The 22,984-nt window shown below is 41.4% G+C and overlaps 1 protein-coding gene across 1 annotated transcript in view; it reads left to right on the forward strand.

Moving 5' to 3' along the window:
* The window catches only part of EIF2AK4 (eukaryotic translation initiation factor 2 alpha kinase 4), a 72,986-nt gene that overhangs the window by 5,448 nt on the left and 44,554 nt on the right, over window positions 1-22,984 (forward strand). Inside the window, exons 4-12 of the mRNA XM_025197753.1 lie at window positions 1,639-1,741; window positions 4,799-4,972; window positions 5,820-5,900; window positions 6,413-6,561; window positions 16,289-16,404; window positions 17,412-17,569; window positions 18,760-19,295; window positions 21,271-21,380; window positions 22,039-22,196. Coding sequence (XP_025053538.1) covers window positions 1,639-1,741; window positions 4,799-4,972; window positions 5,820-5,900; window positions 6,413-6,561; window positions 16,289-16,404; window positions 17,412-17,569; window positions 18,760-19,295; window positions 21,271-21,380; window positions 22,039-22,196 — 1,585 coding nt within the window. The remainder of the gene's footprint in view (window positions 1-1,638; window positions 1,742-4,798; window positions 4,973-5,819; window positions 5,901-6,412; window positions 6,562-16,288; window positions 16,405-17,411; window positions 17,570-18,759; window positions 19,296-21,270; window positions 21,381-22,038; window positions 22,197-22,984) is intronic.

The raw sequence follows: 22,984 nt of genomic DNA on the forward strand, positions 1-22,984 counted from the left end.
TTCCCCAGAACAGACTTAACAGCCAGATGCTGCTCTCCAGGCCACCGGACTGTGCTCCTGGCCACATGCATGCTGCATCTGTGCATATGCACAGAGCATTTATCAGCCACATCAGGAAAAAATAACCAATTTCCAGTACTGTCAATTATCCCCGTATCGGTGCCGATCCAATATGGGACCGATGTACTGGTGCACCTCTAATTTTATCTAATTCATTGCTTTTATTCTGGCCTTGAACATGTCTGTTTGTTAGATGTGGGGTACAGAAGTGGGGGACTTCTTGAGTGATCCATCTGGCAATGAGCAATCCTTCTGAATCGTGCATTTGAAATGCATCATCCTGCATTGTTCCTCATGTGACACAGCTGACAATGTCAGTTAGCATTTTAAGCTCCAGTTCAGCAAGGTACATAACCACATGTGCAGCTTGAACTGTGAGAGTGCATATTTCTATAGAAATTAGTGAATTTACTTGAGGACTTAAAGTTAATATGTGACTTTACTGAATAAGAGGCAAAATAATTATCTTTAAAGTTATGCATTTGCCCTATTTAAATCTGCTGTTCTGTATGGTGCTGAATAAGCTTTTTGGTGCACTGATGGGTATTTTTCTCTCAAACTATAGAAAAGGATTTCAGATGATATGTCCTTGTCTAGGGTTTGGCCTTGATAGTACTTCCATAATTTTCTGGATAAGTTTTACTCTGGTCGAATATGCCAGTGGATAATACAGCACATCTGTTTGTGACATTGTCCACTGCTAGATACTCCAAACGCAAAAGTGACTCCATTTTAGTACACCCATTTGTTTTTGAGCACCAATTGTTTTCTGAATAGGAAAGGGAAACATTCCTAACCAAATGGTGATTTGGATTTGATTATGTCCTGAAACAAATGGCTTGGCAACCCTTAATGTTTGTATTATTTAAGCTAGCATAATTGCAGATGTTTTTTTCTTATGCCTAAAGAAGCTTAAACTGTTAAAAGATCATGCTGCTATTTATCTTAATATATTCTAATGCAGTGTGTGGCTCAGACTAATTGTATATTGCCAGTGTATTGGATAAGGGAATCTAAATCTAAAACATCCATATCTCAAATCAGTAATATGTCACATTTTCAGTACAGGTTTCCCTCGCCAACCACAGTTTTGAGTATCCACGCTTAATATTCTATATACCATTTTGGCTACCGCAGTATACCATGGTTTTCTGTGGCCGTGCATCAACCCGTCACTTGCCATTTTTCCAATAAGCCTTTTGTCTTGCCAACCACAGTTTTGCCAACCACGGGAACTTTCAGGAACCTAACCCCAGCGGTTGGTGAAGGAAACCTGTATGATCTTTTAAAAAAGAAGTTATTGGTAAGAGGTCTACTTAGCACAGCCAGCAGGAATATCCAAACAGTTCTGCTAGTTGTAACTGTTTAGACCCTCTAGAGCTAGGAAACTGGACTGTTGTAGATAAAGTAGTTTTGTTCAGTAGTCTTGTGGACAATAAATTACTTGTTTGGGTATTGAATAGTGATTGTTGGCTCACTGCCAAGAAAACCTTTCATTGACCTGTTTTGTAGTGTACATGATCTCTGATATGCATCTGATTCTTGACACATGCATTTCTTCTGATTTCCTTCTCCCAGTGTCCCTGAAATAGAGCTAAAAAATGCAAAAGGCTTGTCAAATGAAAACATTAATTTACTAAAAAAACAATTGGAGGAGTTGGCAAAACAGTGCTGTGGAGAGGTAAGAGTTTTTTTGTTTGTGAAAAGCCTCATTTACTCCTAAAGAGTTTTGAAAATGTTGCAAAGTTAACTATTGTCAAAATATGGAACTATAAATATATCAAAATTAGGAGATGGTTATACCTCACTTTGTAAACTGTAAATTCTGCTTCCAGGCTCATTTTTATACATGTTTACCTGCATAGAAATATCCTACAGATAAACACATCTGTGTTTAATTTTCTTTCTTTTACCTTTTGACATGGAGAAAAACTAAAAGTGTTAGTTCCTTCAGTATGTTAAAATAGGAAATTGAGAGCAAAAATATCCTTGTAGACCTCTATGTCAGTTGCCTTCGCACATTGGTCTGGCCATATTTGCTTGGCTTGTTTTTTAATTTTATGGTATATTTCTGTTCTATTACATCTAATAATTCTCTGACAGCTTCTTTAAAAATATTCCTCAAAACATTTTCAGTGCCTCTGGGAACTAACAGTTTACTATTGGACTCCTGACGTTTTTGTAAAAATGTGCTAAAGACAGTGAGACCTAATATCTGAAGTTAGGTGAGGGTTCTCTAGTTGCGATGCATTTGCTGATGATTCATGGAGAATTACTTGGTCACATCATGTCGATACTCATCCTTGTTTCTAGTTGTTACTTTATCTTAAAACAAACTAAAATCTTTAAATATTTTTCTAATGCTACTCTGTTTCTGTATGCAATTGCTGTCCTTGCTACAGGAATATGTTCTAAAAACATAAATCGGAAAAGAATTATTTTCACTAAAGAACAAGATGGTAGACTCTGAAAGGGTTCTTTATTAAATGTAGTCTGTGCTATGAGAAGTTTAGGGGGTTTCCATACCTAGTCCTATTAAAGGCATGTTATACCAGTGGTACCCAAACTTTTGACCTGACAGGTCAGGTGGGTGGTGCCAGACACTTCCATGGACTGCATCCATTCGAATGAGCACAGTCTAGCTGTGGGGGGGTTGTGCAGCTCAACCTTGATACGTCCCAGTCTGGACACACATGGTGGAGGAGGAAGCAGCCCAGTCCCCATTCAGATGCACAGGGTGGAGCAAGTCACGTCAGGCCTGGGCAGCCCCAATCTGGATGTGCAGATTGAAGAAGGGTTGGAGTGGTTCCAATCCAGATTGGCGAGGGGTGGGAAGTTAGGGTGGGGAAAAAGAGAGCATCCTTGCCCCAATCCAGATACGGCCATTGCCCATATACGTGGGCAGTGACCCAGGGCAAGACTAGAGCTGGCTGTGTGGAGCTTCCACTGCTCTCCATTGCCAAGTTTCCAATGTAGGAGAGCCCCGCAGACTGAATGTTATGCCTCTGTGGGCCTCATTTGGCCTGAGGGCTTGAGATTGAGCACCCCATGTTATACTATAGAAAGAAGGTTATACTTTTAGAGCAGTGGTCCCCAAACTTTTTAGACCGTGGATTGGCAAACGATGGACCGGAAGTGACCGTGGACCAGGAAACTGCAGACCAGCATACTGCGGACTGGCAGCCAACCCTTTTTTAAACTGAGTATAAAAAGGGGTTGGCTGCCGGTCTGCAGTATGCTGGTCACTTCTGGACTTCTGGTCCAGCAGCCAACCCTCCTGCGGACCGGCAGCCAACCCTTCGGAGCCCAGTACCAGGCTGCAGCCCGGAGGTTGGGAACCTCTGTTTTAGAGTGTTTAGAAATGTCTTTTTTATTTGCTTTTGTGTATCTGGGCACATGTTCTTAGTTTAAAGTGATACCCTAGAAAAGGTGTTTTATTTTGTGCATGGAATAAGAAGATGCATGCACAGTGCGGTATGCCTTCTGTTTCCATGTTGCCCTCTGGCTTTATTATGTGCAAGCAAAGGATTAATTATTTAAGATGCTTGTAAATCTCTTTCTGCTTGAGGCACTGTGTGCAGTATGCTGTTATCACATACCTTCTTGCAACTACAAACCTAGCCCTATCTGGGCCAATCAGTAAGTTGCTCAGGTGAGGAGAGAGAACTTTTTACATGGTGTAGCATTAATTTTGGAAGAATAGTTGCCTTTTTCATGTTTAGGATTGCTGAAATTAAAAAATGGGCATTACTTGATTGATACAGTGGGTCATCCAACCCAAGCTGGCAGTGACAGAAAACTATTACTGTCTGGCAGGACTAGAAGTAACCTTGAGTCATGGGCTCAGTCCACATCCAACTGGATGATGGAGGAATAGCTATCCTAAATGATTCTGTTACATCTATCGTGTAATAATAGTCAACTGAATTGGTACCTTTTATGATAGTCTTAATAGAGAGGCTAACAGCTGAATGGGTTCAGGAACTGGTCTATTCTCTGAGTGTCCTGAGGCAGTCTTTTCAGATGATGGTTGAGATATAATTAGGAGCTTGTAATACCAGTCACTGTCCATGTTATCTGTTCTGTTTAATATATTTAGGAGTTTGAACTGTTGGTGTGATTCTTTCTATTTTATTATAGAAAACAAATTTAGTGTGAGAGGAGAATTGTGGCCTGATGGCTTTGACAGTATGGCTTTTCATTGCTGATCTGCCTAAAATTTCAAACTGAGCCATCATGCTCTTGTCAGGTTGCCAAGTTATCTGAGATTGAGAGTGGTTCTGCAGCTGTAATGATGGGTCTGAGATGCAGGGGAAAATCACAATATGATAATAGCAATTAAATAAACAATTTATTCTCAGCAGTCTATGGAGAGTGTGCAGTTTTTGTAATACATTTTTTGACCATTTCAGTAAAAATAAAATCATTAGAATTGGGAAATTATTTGTCTTAATCAGGAGTATTTCATATTGGGATTGATATAAATGAAAATTATATAGAGAAAACTGTCTTTGTTGCTCTGGTTAGTGATTAACCAGTCACAGTTACTAATTACAATTCTGTCAAATAGCTGTGTCAGGAAAAGCATGCTCCTTCTCCTGATGCATAACTGAGCATTGTCAATAGGAGTCTACTGACTTAAATGCATTTCTAAATTGGGTACCTCATTACTACATTATGTTGCTGTACTTTTACAGTATTTTGAAACTGGATTTCATTTATGTTTACTTTTGTTTAGGTAATGATATTTGAGCTTGCAGACCACATACAGTCATTTCTCAGTGAGTACAATAAGCCACCTTCTAAATCTTTTCATGAAGAAATGCTAAAAAATCAACAAAAAGAACAAGAGAGACTGGCCCAAGAAGAAGAGCGTCAGATTCAAGAAGTTAAAAGAAGAGAGGAACAGGAAGTAAGAATTAAAATGGGGTTGGTCTCACTGTCATTTTAGATAAACAGTCTCACTTCAAGAAGGGAACTTTAACAGAAATCTTATTAAATGGTCAATACATTTTTTAATAAATGATTGCTCAACAGAAATGGATAATCAGTCCATTGAACCAATAGGTTCCTTAAAACTGTGGCTTATTTACTGATGTTCCTTATCACCATCAGCAAAATCTAGCATCTGAAACAAGATCATAAATATATTATTGATCCATTATAAACAATTAATGGATATAATCTGGAATCTGCTTCCCTTCCCTCTCTCACGCCTCCTCTCTCTCTCTCTTCCCCCACCATGAACATACAAAAAACATTTTGTCTTCAGCTTTAGAGGGAGGTTAGTGTTTTAACCCCCAGTGTTTAACACCTTTTATAATGTCAGAAAATTACAGTATCTTGGCCTCTATTTTGGAATATAATAAATCTCTGCCAAATGGTTGTTTTGTACCAAATACATGGCTTATGTTAACCCACACAATGTTCATTGTAGGGTGAAAGTATCCACATTAAAAGTTAGGGCAGAATGGCTACTGCATTTTAAATCTTCAAGTCAGGTTATTTCTCAATATCTTTTCCATGTATATGAGCCCTAAGAACTTCCTTTTTAACTTGAGAGCTCTGGGTCTTTAAAAGTAATTTTCCTTTACCTATTCCTTTTTTCTTTGGCATAACATTTTATTGATGTAGCTAAGAGAAATTGATTTGACTTCAGTATTTTGTGCTCCTGGGGTCATTAGATCCTCTCAGGGGTAGGATCATAGGTTACTTTGTGTTTGGTTTTAATTCTCTGATAACAGTAAAATGTATTTCAGCAACGTGAAATTCTTGATGAGATTCAGAGAAGGGAGGAGGAGAAAAGAGAAGAGAAAAAAAAGAAGGAAATGGCAAAACAGGTAATCATGTAATAACATTGGTTGTAAGCACTTGAGCACATGTTTTATAGCAATAAGGAAAATCAAATGATTAAATTAGGTCAAATGATTTCTCATTTTTCCCTGTGACATGCATCTGATGGATGTTGATATGTTTTAAGAAACGTTTTGTGTTTTGATCAATGCAATTTCTTAAATAAATTTGCCATGTAATAAACTAAGATAAATAAAATGTATTTTATTTTTCAGTTGACTGATATTTTTCACTTGCAAATGATCAGAAAGACTGAAATAGAAGATTATACAAAAATTATAAATTGTATTTAGTATTAAATGTCCTTGTGTTATTGCCAGTAGGTAATTGAAAGACATTCTTTTTGATTTTCAGTACTACTTCCCCAACATCATGAATGAATTTATCTTGGGAACCTAGTTATCTAAGTGTCTTTGCACGGTAATAGTGAAGTTGATCCATGCATCTTAAAAAAAAAAAAAAAAAATAAAGCAATCCCTTTCTTTTTCTTAATTCTCAGGAACGTTTGGAAATTGCTGCTTTGACCAGCCAGGAAAATCCTTCTGGAAAAGATACTGGAGGGCTCAAATATGGTACCAATTTAAATGGAGGCTCTCTGGAACATGGAGGGAACAATAAACATCGTGCACATTCCATTGGGCGTTCAAAGTAGGTGGTATTTTGTTTTGGATAATGTAGAAGGTTTTTTTTACTTAGAATGTTAGAAGTTAGATGAAATGTCAAGGGTTGTATCTTGCAGTAGTTCATGAGCTTTTTATTTTTTTTAGTAGAGAGGATTTCAGAAAGTCATATACCAAGGCATAGGTGGTCTAATGGTTTACACAGACTATTAGCCAAAAGTCTGAGGAGTAGGAAGTGTCAAAGCCAGAGGGTCAGAGCCCTAGCTGGGCGAAACACTAGGCAGAGCAAGGTCATGGAGCAAGCTGGGTCTGATACCTACGAGAACCAAGTTCCAAGACCTGAGATGTAAGCAGAGGTCAAAGTCCAAGCTTGGTTAGCAATGGATGGTCAGATATAGAAGCAGAGCAAAAAGGCAGAGAAACAGAACAGTCCAAGGGCAACTGGAGCCTTGTCTGGACAGCTTCCCCAGGAAACAGGAAGCCTTATATAGGTGGGAGAATCCAATCCAGGGCGAGGAGCCCCAGGTCAGTCAGAGGCTACCAGTGGGAGGTCTTTCCCTGTTGGGACTTCCATGCCATTCTTCTTTCTTCCAAGAGTTGTGACCTGGTGGAGGATCAAGCTGGTGCTCAGTCCCAGAACACCAGGTCAGGAGTTTAGGACTGGGGTCTGACCTTTGCAGAACATGTTATCTTTGCAGAACATGTCTCTTTGCAGAACATGTTATCATGAGTTTTTTTTTTTTTCTTTTGTTTTACTGAGTGCATTGGTTTCATCTTTCTCCTAAGTACGAAAAATGCAATAAAGTTGCTTAAAACAAGATGTAGATAAAATATTTAATAAGCATTAGAAGAGGTTTACCACTTAAAGTATTTTAATTCAGGAGTGTGTTGTTATGCCTTTTTTTGGTTAAAACAAACAACTCACTTTGGTTCCTGAGCCAATCAGGGCTCAGTGTCATTGATGTATGAGGCTTAGAACAGCATAGCAAGCGTAGAACTTGGTTTCCCATTAGTAGACTTGCTAGTAAAGAAACATCTGCAAACTCCCTAAAGGGGTTGCAGCTTCTGCCAGTTCCCCAAACAGCATCAAGTCAATCTTTATTTCATGCAAAAGGACATTTTGCTGGTATAAGAGCAGCTACAGAGCTGTGTCATTTAGGTGTGTGTTTTCTTCCGACTCCCAAGTGGCACAGCTATATCAGTAAAACTGCAAAGTGTAAACCAAGGCTTAACCCTAGAAAGACTCCTTTGGTTACCAGACCTTCAAAGAAAACCCTGTGATACCAGCTAGGTGTCTAATGGAGTGAAAGGAGATTAATGGAATTTCTGTTAGAACTGATGGGCAATCTTGGTCCTGGGTATGACGATAAACTAAATCTGGTTGGAGGGCTTGGTGGCAATATGGTGGGGCTGCTCATGGTGGGATAGCTCCTATAAAATACCACAATGTTGCAACCTCCAAAGTAAGACAATTATAGGACAACTCAAAACCTTACTTTCTGCCACCTTGTAGTACTCCTTGGTTGGAGAAAGGCTAAGTGTCATTACCTTGACTTCTAGAAATGCACTCTTGCTAACTGCTTGTTAGGCAGTCAGCAGCAGCTCTAATCTGCTGCTGTGGCAGAAGCTACAACCGTTGAGACATTGAACATCCGTACTCAGTCTGGCCTTTCGACTCTGTCTTGATGGTCTAAAGGGGGTGTGATAGGTCCAAGGTAGCCTCTGCTCTTTCATGCCCTTGCCTAGGCATATGCATTGAAGGTCTTGATGTGATGGTCTCATAGATCTCTTGCATATACACCATGATCCAGAGGATTGATGGTTGCTAAAACCAGATGGACAATCTGGAACAGTAGAGGGTGTGAGCTGCTGAAATTCCAAATCTTGTCTCTACAGAATAACCTGGCCAATTAGTTTGTGTTAGTTCCTCTGAGGCAGAACAGGAAGAAGTCCTGTTCTTCTCACTCTGGCCTCTCTAGTGTCCATGTAAGAGACCTTGTATCATTTAGACCAGGGCTGTCCAACTTCTGGACAACTGGGACACCATGTGTAGCCCAGATCCTTTCCTTTCTTAGACATGAATGTAGGCTCCCTCCCCCTCAGCACAGGCAGCGTGGCTGCTCCCTGGAGTACCTGCCTCCCCCCTCCCCCACACTGCTTTCCTGATTGGGTGGAAATAGCTGATGCATTGAAGTAAAGGTAGACCATAGTTCATGTGCCACCACCTTCCAGGGCATAAGAGGAAGATTCAGGGAGGTATTGCCTGTCACATGAAGAACTGCACCTATAGTTTTTATTGTGAACAATGTGAAGCTTAGTGCTATTTAAAAATATGGGAGCAAGGAGAGGAAGGTTGACATTCAAAAACTGTAAAGCCAACAAGACACCAGAACTTACCAGCTCTGTAAAGCTTTGCTTCCTGTTGCTGTCCACCCCTTCATGGGTGCAGACAGAAGAGCAGCTCCCTGTTTCTTCTAATAGCAATTTGCAGGAAGCACTATGAGTTGCAGCAATTTCTCAGAGGTACCAGAAGTTCACTGTTAGGTCTGGGAGTTGGGGATTCCATCTGCTTGCTGCCAGCCTACAGCCCAGTCTCTGCTGCAACACCACTCCCCCTCCCAGCCTGGATGCTGTTTTCAGAATGGGAGGGGGAAGGGAGCAGAGGGAAATTGTTTTTTGAGTTTCCCATTCAGTGCTGGAGGGTGGGGCGGGTGGATTAGAGCCCCCCCTTGGGGGCTCCAATCCATCCAAACTCCCTCCATCCCTTTCCCCCCCTCCCATTTTGAAAATAACAACAGCCTGGTAGCTCTGGAGACACAAGTTATAGAATGCGCTCTGTCTTTTTGCATGTTCATCTGACCCCTCATGCAATGTGGGTTCAGATTTTTGCAGAATTGGGCCCTTTTAAAGTGGTCTGCAGCTGTGTATTTCTGTTTGCTTATGACTGTAGACCACTTTCTAGGGTCAGATCAGGCAAAATTTGTCACTTCTGTCTGTGCCCCATGTGTATGTTGCTGATACAGATTGCACTGCATTCTTTCTTGGTTGAAAAGCACCTTGCTCCTCTGTTCTCTCCTCTTACTCTCTTGTTATTGGTTGCATTTTCCTTTCTTGTTTTTTTCCCTCCTTCATAGAAAATTAGTGTTGGAAGGGACCATCTAGTCCAACCCCCTGCTCAAAGCAGGACCATCCCAACTATATCCTTCTAGCCAAGGCTTTGTCTAGCTGGGTCTTAAAAACTTCCAAGGACAGAGATTCCACCACTTCTCTGGGTAACCTGTTCCAGTGTTTATGTATTTTTTTAAAACATTTTTTTTCACAAATATTTTACAATGGGTACAGATATCTTTGATAAAATTTCTTAGGCCTCCTTTGTGTGCTTCTGTGATAGTTGTGTTGTCCTTCCTCCATTGTCCCTCATTATTCATATTCGACCAGTATTTCCATTAATTTTTTTATATTACAATGCTCTTTTTCATATCTTTTCCCTAATAAGGTTTCACTATTCTAGGATCATTTATTTTTTGGCCACTATGCAAAGACAAATATCCCTAATAACTTGCATTTACTCATGTAATAATATGCTTTAATTAATACATCTCTCTATAAAATGAATTCTTTTTATAAAGACTTGGCACAACATGATTTCCATTTTATATATCCACATGAAATAAATAAAGATACTTCTCATAGCTGCTGTTAACAATGTTGGAAATAGACAAAAAGGTGGAAGTTGAAATCTCTGTCACTACCACTGTTAGTTTCATGTTGCAGAATTAAGTGACAGCTTGGCAGCTGAATTTTCTGAAGGTCATCTTCACAATAAGAATGTCAAGTGTGCATGGGGAACCTTTTTTTGGTTAATAGAACCTGGCCAATTCAGTTAACTCCTGGGAATATGTAAGAAGATTTGTAGGTCTTATTGAAATATTCAGATGTCTCTCATATTAATTAGTATTTGCCATACTATTCCATCTGGGACAAATATTTTTATCCATTAAAATTAGAAATTAATGGATATTTCAGGTACCCAGTTTAAGGGCTGTGATTCTTAATCTTTGCAAAAATCTAGGTTTCATTTCTGTAGTTTTTATTTCCATGGTTATATTTTTAAAATAAAGATTGCATCTAATTTTTGTATGTATATTTCTTTAGGAATATTAAATGTGTGCAACCACTGCTGGTGGTTTTGCAATCTTTGAAAAAAATGTGAATTTGAGTTTACTAGCAATACTTAGCTCCTGTTACTATTCTTTCTTCAAATTGCTTTAAATATTAGTGTAGCGATTGGTCAGCTCTGCCTTCATTATGCCTTTATAGGAAATGTGTGATCTAAAATTCCGTTTAATTGTTGTTCCCTGGTAAATGGTAATTTAATCATCGTTTCATAGTAGCTAGGGTCAGGAGGGACCTGAACAGATCATCTAGCCTGACCCCCTGCCACAGGCAGGAATGAATGCTGGGTTCACAAGACCCCAGACAGCTGATCATCCAACCTCCTCTTGAATTTGCCCAAGGTAGGGGCGAGGACCACTTCCCTGGGAAGTTGGTTCCAGATTTTGGCCACCCTAACTGTAAAATATTGCCTTCCAGTCTCTAACCTAAACCTGTTCTCCATCAGCTTATTACCATTGCTCCTTGTCACCCCAGGTGGTGCTGGGGAGAAAAGGGCTCTACCTATTTGCTGTTGATCTCCCCTGATGAGCTTGTAGGCAGCCACTAGGTCTCCTCTCGGCCTCCTCTTGCTGAGGCTGAACAGGTTCAGGTCCTTCAGTCTCTCCTTGTAGGGCCTGTCCTGCTGCCCTCTCACCAAGCGGGTGGCCCTCCTCTGAACCCTCTCCAGGCTGGCCACATCCCTTTTGAAGTGCGGCGCCCAGTACTAGACGCAGTACTCCAACTGCGGCCTGACCAAAGTCGCATAGCGGGGGACCTCTCTGGGCTGGCTTAAGATGCACCTTTGGATGCATCTTAAGCCAGGTATGGCTGGCCTTGCTGGCTGCGGTCTGGAATTGGCGGCTCATGTTCATCTTGGAGTCAATAATGACTCCAAGATCCCTTTCCGCTTCTGTGCTTCCAAGAAGGGAACTCCCCAGCATTCCTTAGAGCCCATTCTGTATCTGCCAGGGCATTCAGCTAGCTGCATGTACATTGGGGAACTCCATGCCACACATTTAAGTTAAACAAAGATGTTCTATATTCAGTGGCTGGTTTGCATCATGTTTTAATGTACATGCGTGTCATGGAGGTCCCCAATCTCCAGGGCTGGAACCAATAATTGGCTGATTCTCAGTCTCAGTCCTAGGATTGCACCCATTCACTGGGCACCTGACTTTCTGCTTGTTGGTGCAGAGGGAGCCCAAGATCACCCCTGACAAATAGTAACGGCACAGTTGGGATCTGATCTCCAATCCCAAAATTGCACTTCCTGCCATGCCACGTGTGGCAGAGGTGCTATTGTTGGGATCGGGGAATAAATCCCACCTCGTCATTAATTGAACATGTGCTAGGGACCTGAGTAATTCACAAATATTGATCTTTCTGAGAGATGATGAACTGACAACATCTATACTTTTGAGGTTGGGGAGACTGAGGCACAGAAATTAAAATTTTAAAAAGCCACTGATTTTGGGTGTTTTCAATTGGAGATGAATAGGACCTGATTTGTTAATTTATTTAGATATTTAGCAGTCTTTGGCACTTTTTATGTTCAAGACAATCACCACTGAAAATGGTTGTGGGCTGTTAGGGCTTAGGACTTCTCCAAATCAGAGCCCAGAAAGGCTCAGATTGGACAGCTGGAAAATGAAGAATGCACAATTTGTGACCACTTGCAAAAAGTTTTAAGTGGTGACATTGTTAGAGGGAGACAGAGAATTCAGTTCTCCCAGGGACACATTCATTTCTCTTTCTATAATCGCCAGCCTCCTACCAACGTCTGAAACAAATGAGGTAGGGGTTCTTTAGACAAGTCTCCTTCACCATGCAAATCTGATTCCTTTCCAAAGCATCTCATCTCTTTGTAATCCAGTAGCTAACTTGGGACATTGGGATCGGTGAAACAGAAGTCCTGTGGGGAAAGAGATGGTATGTGGTTATCATACATATGTACGAGAGTCAAAATAAGTTAGTACAGCCATCCTTAACTCTGACATTTCCTAACCTCGGATTGCTTTTTATTTTAAACTTTAATAATAGTCTTTGATAATAAATATTCTGCATGTGATGCATACAGAGTGGTTGAGTGTCAACTTACATGCAGTGAACAGTATTTAATCAGCATGAGCAGGTGTAGGGGGGTGATGGACAATTACTGATATGCCTTCTAGGAAAAGTCTGTTTTGATAATTGGTTAGATAATTCTTAAACAGTTGAAAAAACTGTTCATCTGCTTGAGCAGATTTTGTCTGTATCTTGTCAGGGGAATTTGTAAATAGACACAGTAGTAGTTTGTACATTTATCTGAAGTGTCAGCCACCAGCTTAACTGGGTCTTGTAAGTTTTTCACTTTCTAAAAGTGGCTACAGGCTACATTTGAAAAAGGAAGGTAGGGAGGATTGTATATCTTTATAAAGAGATTTATCGGCTATAATCTAGGCCAGTGGTTTTCAACCTTTTTAAGTAAGTGTACCCCTGGTGGCCCCCTTTTTAATAAGTGTAAACCCGGGGGGGGTGGCAAGTGGCCCGCTCCAGCCCTGCTCCTTTGAGGCAGTGGTGCGGGTGGCAGCGCTGTGTACCCCCTGTGACCTTTCAAAGTACCCCAAGGCGTACATGTATTCCCAGTTGACAACCCCTGATCTAGGCAGATCTAAACAGGGTGAACACTTACGCAGTGCTTAGGTTCTAAACCTAAATGCTTAGCCTATTTGAAACCAGACACCAATATTTTCTATGCAAGTACACTGATTTTTTTTCAAATGTTTTGGGGAGCAGTTGTCAAAAAAGTGTGCCTTAGAAATGAAGTGAGAGGGTTAGCAATGTGCATTACCTTTCGTTGTTTGTGACAGTATTTAAGGATAATCACGGATGGGGGAAAAAAATTCTGTCTGTTTTGGGATTCGGGGTTTTTTTTTAAATACCTTATGACATCTAGTAGGAATTTCCGTTCTGTTTGACTCAGTGACATTGGCAATGTAAGACAAAATAAAATTCCTCAGACTATCTTTTGCATATTCAGCCCTGGGAAATTAAATAGTAATATAAGAACTGCAGCTTCTTGTAGTCCTTAAATTCTGTTGAAATGTAGGTATATAGATTTGCTGGTGACCAGCAAAGTATGCCGGGTGCGAACTTTGACATTCCCAGTGCCGATGTGAGCAAATTTTCCAGTCAAGACCCATATTATGGTGCTGCTCACAACTCAGAATCTTATTTTCAAGAATGATTTAGCCACTTTAAGTGCTTTTGATCATTTTGGGTGCTTACAGGCATGGGGGGGGAAAAAACCCAGTGATTTACTTTCAGCTTGGTGTGCCCCTGCTGAAGAGGAATTCCCAGAAAAGGAATCTTATGAATTTGATCCAGCTCGCCCAGCATCTGTATAGCTCATGCGCTTCAGTGAGGCTTTTGGGCACTTTTATCTAATAGCTGATTGAATCAACTATTAGATAAAAGCTCCAAAAGCCTTGCTGAATTGCGAGAGCTATACAGATGCTGGGGAGCTGGATCAAACTGATGCAATTCCTCTTCCAGTAAAGTGCTGTTGTTTTTTGTTGGGGGTTTTTTGTTATTGTTGGTTTGTTTGGTTTTTTTTGAGTGGGGGTCCACATTTGTCAGCACCCTTTAACTTGAGTCTCCAGCCACATGCAAGTCATTGGATGGAAAACAACTGAAAAATAACTATCCAGTTAACAGTAGTGCTTGAAGAGCTCAGTCTTGCTCTTTTAACTATTGTTGCTTCACATAATTGTTATTACTGCCTGGAAGGATGTGTTTATATGGAAGAACTGCATGTACTCTGGCTGGTCTCTGTAGCATTCAAGCAACCAGGATACAGTACAAATAAATGAAAGTGTAAAGTGGTGGTGGAGGAAGGCATTTCTGTTAAAATACAGCCTCCAGGAAATCTCTACTCATATGATTAGCGTAACTGGGAGTTGCATGATTGCTTCAGGTTTTATATATTTTCCACCATGAGATCTTTCATTGTAAAGTACAATGTAATTCAATCATTTTATTTAAATAATGTTGTGGTGTATATAGCATATCTTAATTTAGAAAATTAAATGGACATAGTTGTGCTTTTGTAAAACTAGTATATATTTCATTTTCCAAAAATACTATCATAAATGCCTTATCTCCTTTTAACTGGTTTGTTTTTTTTTCCCTTTTGGATCCACTGGACTTTTGAAAAGAGCTTTTAGCTTCTATGCTGACTCTTTCATATATTTAAGATATCTGTAGCATTACTGAATTTTATGGAAGAGTGTATTGTCTGATGGCTGAGTTTTGAAGTCAAGTTACATCCAGGTATATCCTAGACCTACTACAGTGTAGATTATGTGATTTGGTTTTAGGAGACTGCCTTGTTTGTCCTTAAGTGTTCTTTGTGACATTCCACACACCCACAGAGCATTATTTATTTTAGCTCTGAAAAACACAGAAGACTAGGCTGTATGTGTTTGAGATAAGTGCTAGCTGTGATTGCTTGTTCAAAGTGCACTGTTGAATTAAGCATTCTACACATGAGAGAAATTCTTTGGGCTTCCAGTAACACTTTAGTTTATTAATATGAAAATATATTTAAAATATAATTTTACTCTTACCAGTTAGCTAACTAATATTATTTCTCTTCATGCAGCTCAAGCAATTAAACTAAACTGGACTATTGCATGCACTGATTTTCATGTATAAGCAGAAAGCTGTTACATTTAGGTTTAGAGTGCTACAGGCAACTGTGAATTAAACAAGTTGTCATTTATGTTCCCTAAAAAAAAATTAAGAACTTTCTACAAATATTTAGGTTTTTAAAAGCTCCCTAATCTCTCCCCCTTTTGCACAAGACTTACATTTGGGGAGCTAGGCTGCTAAGTATTCCTTTAAAAAAGTGGGCTTTTAAGTTAGATTCTGCATTTGTTACTCCTCTTAAAACAAAATATAATTTCTGGAACTTAATGGAAAACTTTATATGTTTATTTCTTTAAAGCACTTCGAAAATTGCTAAAACATCAGATATGTATCCATTTATTTTCAGAAATACAGCAACCATTGTAGGCAGTACTTAGTTCCAGGGGGCAGGAGCATGAAGGCCTGCATTCAGTATTTGGGCATAGGCTTAGATGCTTTGCTCAGTTAGCGTGTATGTATGGTAGAGACTCAGTGCAAGTCACTATTGCAAGCAGAAGTTTACACTCCTACAGACCCATTCACTTCAGTGGGAATATTGAGCCTTGTCTATGCTGTGGTCTCTTCCACTAAAAGCATATCAGTAAAGCCCCTTATTGTAGCCACAACATATTCTAATAGAAGGAATTTTCTACCAGTTTAGATGCACCATCTTCCTAACCAACATAGGCTAATACAGGAAAAGCACAAAAACAACCGCATCTGTACCAAAGGCTTTGCTGATATACATTTCAGCTAGGGGAAGTGATCTTTTCATACCCATATAAGCAGGTTTCCTAGGAAAATGTTGTAGTATAGACTAAGCCTGATAATCCACAGTTCTGCAAATGCAAGTTGTAAAACTGATGCCTGTTTTGATGCACCGATAATATATTATGAATTGAAGAAAAATTATGTTCTTGCTTACATTATAGGCGGGAACGTCAGTATTCTGTGTGTAGTAATGAAGAGTCCCCTGGAAATCATGAAGTTTTGTATTTCAGTATTGCTGGTACTGGGCAGCTTGTTGTCCACAAAGGAAAATGTATAGGTGAGTAAATAGCAATTACAGCTTCAATATTTTTAAAACGTTAGTGTTTGCATAAGAAGAATACATGAATTAGTTGTCCATTAAATGAAGGTGAATCGGCCTGCAGGGACATTTGAATAATGTTATGGGCAAAGCTGGGGAGAAAGCTGTAAGAACATGGAGAGCCCCTGGTAAGAGTAGGGCAGAGTAATGCAAGATTTTTTTTTGTGGTTGAATTTGTATTTTTGTATTTAGGAGTAGTTGTAGTTAAATGTATTTAGAACTATAGAAATAATTTATAAATTCATGGTATTTCCAGGAGGAGAAAGTAATAATTTTATTACTTGACACCTAAAAACTCATGAAAAGACTTCACTACCAATCTTGAAACTGTACAGATATTGATACTACCTTTAAGGCCATATATAAGACTAGGACTAGAAAACACAACCCTAATTGAAAATTTTTACAAGAAACATTGGGGTAAGCAAGATGAGAAGCTGAGATAAGCCTGTGGGCTTTAGAAAACCTGTGAGAATTGAACTAGCAAAACTTTACAGCATTGTGTCTCACTATAGCTCCTTAACCTGGGCAGCGGATTTGCTGTTGAAAATTCTACTTTCTTTGAATGTAGTTTTGTTAATTTTCATATTGAGGATATATGATGATGTCACTATGTAGAGATCAGCAACTGAAGAGGCTAGCAAGTGGGGAAAAGCTTTTTTAGTTGCTGAAACCACAAATTCCTTAAAATGTGTAATAGTTTATGCCAGTGCAAATTTTGTGCTCGTGTGCTCATTTAATTACTCACTAATCTTTGAGTTTGGTTTATGTATAATTTGATTTCAATTGAGCTAACTTTGCGTAGACAATGAAATGGAGTTACAGATCTTGTAGTTTGGGTTAGGTTTATGTTTGATTTTTCAAACTTATAAGAAACAAGCTTTTTAATTTCATTCAAAAGCCATCTATTAGAATGCTGTCAGGGGGAAAATGATGTTTTTTCTTCTCCTTTATTTTATGCGTAGATAGGGATGAGCAGCTTGGTAAATCAGTCTACAATGCCTTGGAAATACGGAGTGGCGATTTTGTCTTAGTACACGAATGGGTTCTTCAATGGCAGAAAAAAATGGGAAGATTTCTTACAAGTCAAGAAAAAGATAAGATTGATAAATGCAAAAAACAGGTATTAAACAGCTTTTCCTCCAGTTGTCAATATATTGTATAATTGTTGTTATCCAGCTTTATGAATCTGAGACCAATTACTGAATTAGGGTATATCAACCAACCTCTTTCAATGTTCAGCTGAATAATTAAGTTGCCAAGGCAAAGGAGAACCAAGGTGTCCTGAGCAGGGGTGTTGAAACACCAGGATGAGCAGTAGATCCTAAGGATCCCAGAAATGCTACAGGAAAGGAGTTTTAGGGCTGTTCCATCCTTCACCTTTCTCCGCAGTCCCTTCCTGAGTATGTAGCGTAATGGTATTTTGGAAACTCGCATGGTCAGCAGGTCCGAAACTTTGGGCACCTATATACATGACAGAGCTCTGCTCCGACGCATACTAATTAACACACATCAGAGCAGACTCAATTAATCAAGTCTGCTGCAAATCTGCTGGAGCATGCTAATTAGCATGCTCCAGTAGCCTCCACATCACACGTATTCAGCGTTCTCACTTTTCAAAATGACGACGGGGGCACTTTTAACTAAAGCTTGTTCAATGAGCTTTAGTTAAAGCACTCCTGCTGCCATTTTGAAGCACAGGACGCTGAATATATGTGACACTATGGGCACTTTAATTAGAGCAGCTCTCAGAGCCACTCTAATTTAAAGTGCCTTCCCTTTTACCCTGGAGCACATGTATAGATGCCATTGGTGTTTAACTTTGGTTCTCATTAGAACAGATTTCATTAGACCCTGCTGGTCATATTGTTTAAAAATACAATATTATATTGGCATCTTTCAAAACCTTTGGATTATTAGGGGTTTAAGAATTAGTAATGGGAGAAATCTCAAAGCCATTAATATTTATCAGTGTAGCACCCACAAATTTGGATGTTGGTTGAAACCTTTGTTGAATTTCTTGAATGTGCAGACTAAAGAGGTTGTTCTTAAGGGACCGGACTTTGCTTCCATATAAATGATGGAGGTAAGAAGTGCAAAAGCACATGAAGTCACAACAACTCTTGTTCAAATTATTCATATTTCTCAAAAAATGGGTTGAAGTCTTGGGCATAAGTATGGTTCTTTTCTTAACCATATCAGTTGACTTGTCCCTGTTAAAAATGTACTCCTTATAATGCTGCTCCCATGACATAGAAGAGATCTATTACTGCTCTTGACTAATCCATGGTATGTTGTATTTCTCTTAAACAGATTCAGGGTACAGAAACAGAGTTCAGTTCGCTGATGAAGCTGTATCACCCAAACATAGTACGTTACATATCTATGAGCCTTAAAGAGCATGACGACTCTATTGTGGTAGACATTTTAGTGGAGCATGTTGGTGGATCCAGCCTTTCTACATACCTGAGCAAAGAGACCCCTATTCCCATTGATCAGCTGCGCTGTTATGCAACCCAGCTTCTGTCAGCTCTCGACTACTTACACAGTAATTCCGTGGTGCACAAAGTTCTGTGCGCTTCCAGTATCCTGGTAGATGCTGAAGGGAATATCAAGGTGACAGACTACAGCATTTCAAAGCGCCTTGCTGATATCTGTAAAGAGGATGTTTTTGAACAAACTAAAGTTCGATTTAGCGAGGATGCTCTACCCAACAAATCTGGAAAAAAAGGAGACGTTTGGCGTCTGGGCTTGCTACTGCTTTCTCTCAGCCAGGGGCAAGTTACCAGGGAATATCCAGTCACTGTTCCTAATGATTTACCTGCTGACTTCCGAGATTTTCTGCAAAAGTATGTACCTGATGTTTTATTCCTTTTTCTTTTGCCATCTTTTTTTTTTTCTGCAATTATCTCTGAAAGAAAAATATTCAAAAGTGAAAACAAATCCATATAGTTTTCTGCCAGCCTGGGGGTGCTCACATATACCAACCCTCATGGCCAGCTGCCTAAAACTGCAGAACCCAACCCAGTGGCAGCAGAGGCCCGATGGACTGCTGGGCACAAGCCAACAATACCCTCCCTCCCCCCCCCCCCCCGCCCCCCTCCCCCCCCCGCTGTCAGCTTCCCCAGCTGCAGGAAGGGGAGAGCTAGCAGAAAATCTCTCCCTAGCTTTCACCTCTGAGAGAGGGGTGGGGAGGGGGAGCACACCACCCAGCCCTGGCACCCTCCAGCTGGGGTCTGCCTGGCATGGGAAAAGTCCCCACTGAGGTGCTTTACATCCCCTGCAGCCTGGCTAGCAGTGCTCTGATTGGCTCAGCTCTGCCCTGTGCCTGTGAGAGGGGGTGGGGGGGAGTGCACACACCTGGCCAGACACCAGTCTCCCTCAGCTGGGGTCTGCCCAGCATGGGGGAAAGACACCCCCACCCCTCCGTAGTTTTTTGCTTCCCTGGCCCAGCTTGCCAGGCTGGGATCAGCTCAGCTTAGCCCTGCCCCCTCCCCAGCCCCTGTCTGTGAGAAGCATGGGGTGGTAGGGGGCTAATATACCAAGCTAGTCAGGCAGCAGGCCCCCCAGCTGGGGGCTTTTTGCTTCCCTTCAGCCCACCTTGCTGGGCTGGGATCAGATCGCATCCACCCCCTCTCCAGCCCTTGCCTGTGAGGGGCACAGGGTGGGGGGCAGACACTGGCTCCCCCAGCTGGGGTCTGCCCCAGGGGGTGGAGAGGAGTGGGGGAAGCACCCATCAAGGGCTGCTCATGCCCTCACAGCCCAGCTTGCCAGGCTAGCATGGGCTCAGCCCCACCTCCTCCCAAGTCCCCCTACCTGTGAGGTAAGGGGAGCAGGAAGGAGAATGCCCTGGCCCAGCACAGGACAGTGCAAGTCCCCACCCTTCCCCCATCCCACCTAGCTGACAGGTGCTGGCTGGGAACAGAGGCTTTAGCTTTGTGATAGCTGGGGGAGAGGCCAGTCCTGCTCCAGTGGAACAGACAGTACAGCCCAGGGCTGCAAAGCATTCTGGGATGCTGGGGGGCTGTGAGTTAACTTGAAACGGGAGGGGATATGGGACAGAAGTCCCATAAACTGTTTGACTTAAATCAGTTAAGTCTGATACTACATCCAACCTGGTTTATCTTAAACCAGTTTTGGCCATTTTGAAAGCAGTTTTTGTACAGATTGTCTGTTCTGTTACAGGTTTAAACCCATTTCAGATCACTTAAACTGGTTTACTTCTGTCCCTAGCCCTAGCTAGTGTACCTGGTCAGAGCAAGCTTTACACCAATGCTTTGAGCTCAGCACACAGCACAGCAGCCATACCCACTTTCACTGACTAACACTGGATTAAGAAGAGAGTGGGGGGCTGGTACCCACCCTTTTTATAGTAGTCTGCTGGTTAAAGCACTTGCCCAAGAGTTGGGAAACATGGGTTTTGAGAGTACGTCCTCCTTCTAGGCCTTGGGTCCCACTCCTGGGAATGCTTATCAGGCTGTAATTGCCTTCCCTCCCTTCTTCTCCACAGGTCTGTGGTTATGCAGTCACACTCCCTCTTACTGACTTTCTTTCTGGTTCATGAGTTTATCATTCTTGGATGCACAGTGGCTTATCTTCAGCCGGAAGAGTCAAGAGTGTTGCCGGCACTGCCTAGCTTATAACAAATCCCCTCAAGTAGAGATGCGCCCAGGACCCAGCTATCTCACTGGGTTCCTGGCAAGTCCCTCCTGCACAATGGGGATAATGCTGCTTTGCTTCCCTTCCCATTTAAAAATATATAGGGAAAATTCGACCTAATGTTCACATGCGTTTTTGAGAAGTCTGTGTTTGGTTTGTTACCAGATGCGTTTGCTTGGAGGATAAGGAGAGGTGGAGTCCTCAGCAGTTGTTACAACACAGTTTTATACACTCTTCCCAAATGAAAATACCTGTAGCAGAAGAAAATGCAGATGGTAAGAAATTCAGTCTCTCTTTCTGTGTCCTAGGTTGTAAGTAATTTATCACACAAAGGTAAACACAAATGTATATATACAACTGCAGCTTTTGCATTTAGTTCAAGATGTATTACAATACTGAAAAACTGTATGTGTGTTTTTTAATAAAATAGTCTAAAAGGTAAAGTCTATAGTATTTTCAAGTTCTATAGTTTCCTGGTAGGAGCTGCCTGATTCCCTACCCCATCTTCAACACTGAGCTGTGAATTAGTGTCCAAACTGTTCTTTTCCTGGTATTTGGCTTTATTGGTAACTCAAAAAGCAAAAGAACAATGCAAATCATAGCCTAATCTTCCCTTCCGTGAGGCTTTTCTGAAAAATTTCCTCCCCTGGTCTCAAATGTCCATACCTATTGTGTTCTTGTTGGAATTGATTTTGTTTACCTACCAGCATGACTCATTCTAAATTAAAAGCCTTCATTAAGGTTCAGATTAATACCTAAGCTTTGTTTGGCACAGCAAAAGAGTTTTGCATTCTGATTTTTATTCTGTCATCATGTCATGCTAATGGTTCCTTAAAATGTCATTATTCCTGATAGCTGATTAACACTGCATCACTTTCCACATTCAGTACTCTGACTGTGGTTTCAGATCTTTTGGTTATCTTTTGGTTTCAGATTCGGCAGGAATAGATTGCCTAGAGACAGTTATTCCCAGTGGTCAGGTGTCCAATGCTGCATTCTTCACAGAAACACAAAGGCAATTGTCACGTTACTACAATGAATTTGAAGAACTACAGCTGCTTGGTAAAGGAGCTTTTGGAGCAGTCATCAAGGTCATTCCCCTTGTAGACCCATTTTGTGTGTGTGTTTAGGGGGGAGGGTTGGTGAAATATATGGGTTTTTTTTAAATGTGGAACTTGTATTATAGATATTATCTTTATACTACGACAATCAATTAATCATTCCCATGACTGTTCACATGATTTTTTTAATGTATTAATCACACACATGGTTTTGGAGCCCGCTCCTGGGCTCCACTCCGCTGCCATCGCGGTTGCCCTGGGCTGTCCTGTGGGGCAATGGTGGCAGTGCAGAGGACTGCAGGGCAGCCCGGGTGTGGGCTCCAGGTGGCTGCAACAGGAAGGGGAGGGGTGCACACAGACACACAGCCACAGCCTGCAGGTGGCCAGGAACACAGCCCAGCAGCGGGTGGAGCAGCACCTAGCAGGGAAGTCTGTAAATGAGAAGGGGCACAGGAGGGAAGGGGAGTAGGGGGAGGGCAGATTGAGGCCCCCATGGTGAGGGAGGGAGTGGGGCACAGGTAGGAACAGATGCTAGGATGAATAGGTCCTCGGGGACAGGGTGGGTCGTGGGATGGAGCCGCAGTTCATCCAGGGGCATGGAGGGGGGGCGCTTCCACCACTGCATGCACCCCTGGGGGAGGCATGTTTCCCCTGGATATGTGTGTGGGGTGGAGGTGGACTGCTGCTGTGGGCTGGGGCTCTGCACCCTGCTGCCATTGCCCTGGGAGCCTCATGATGCCGGGCATGCAGGGGATGCGAGAGGCAGCCAGCATGCATCTCCCAAGATAAAGGCAGCAGGGTGCAGAGCCCCAGCCCAC

Source organism: Alligator sinensis, unplaced genomic scaffold, assembly GCF_000455745.1.
Source record: "Alligator sinensis unplaced genomic scaffold, ASM45574v1 scaffold262_1, whole genome shotgun sequence".
NCBI lineage: Eukaryota > Metazoa > Chordata > Crocodylia > Alligatoridae > Alligator > Alligator sinensis.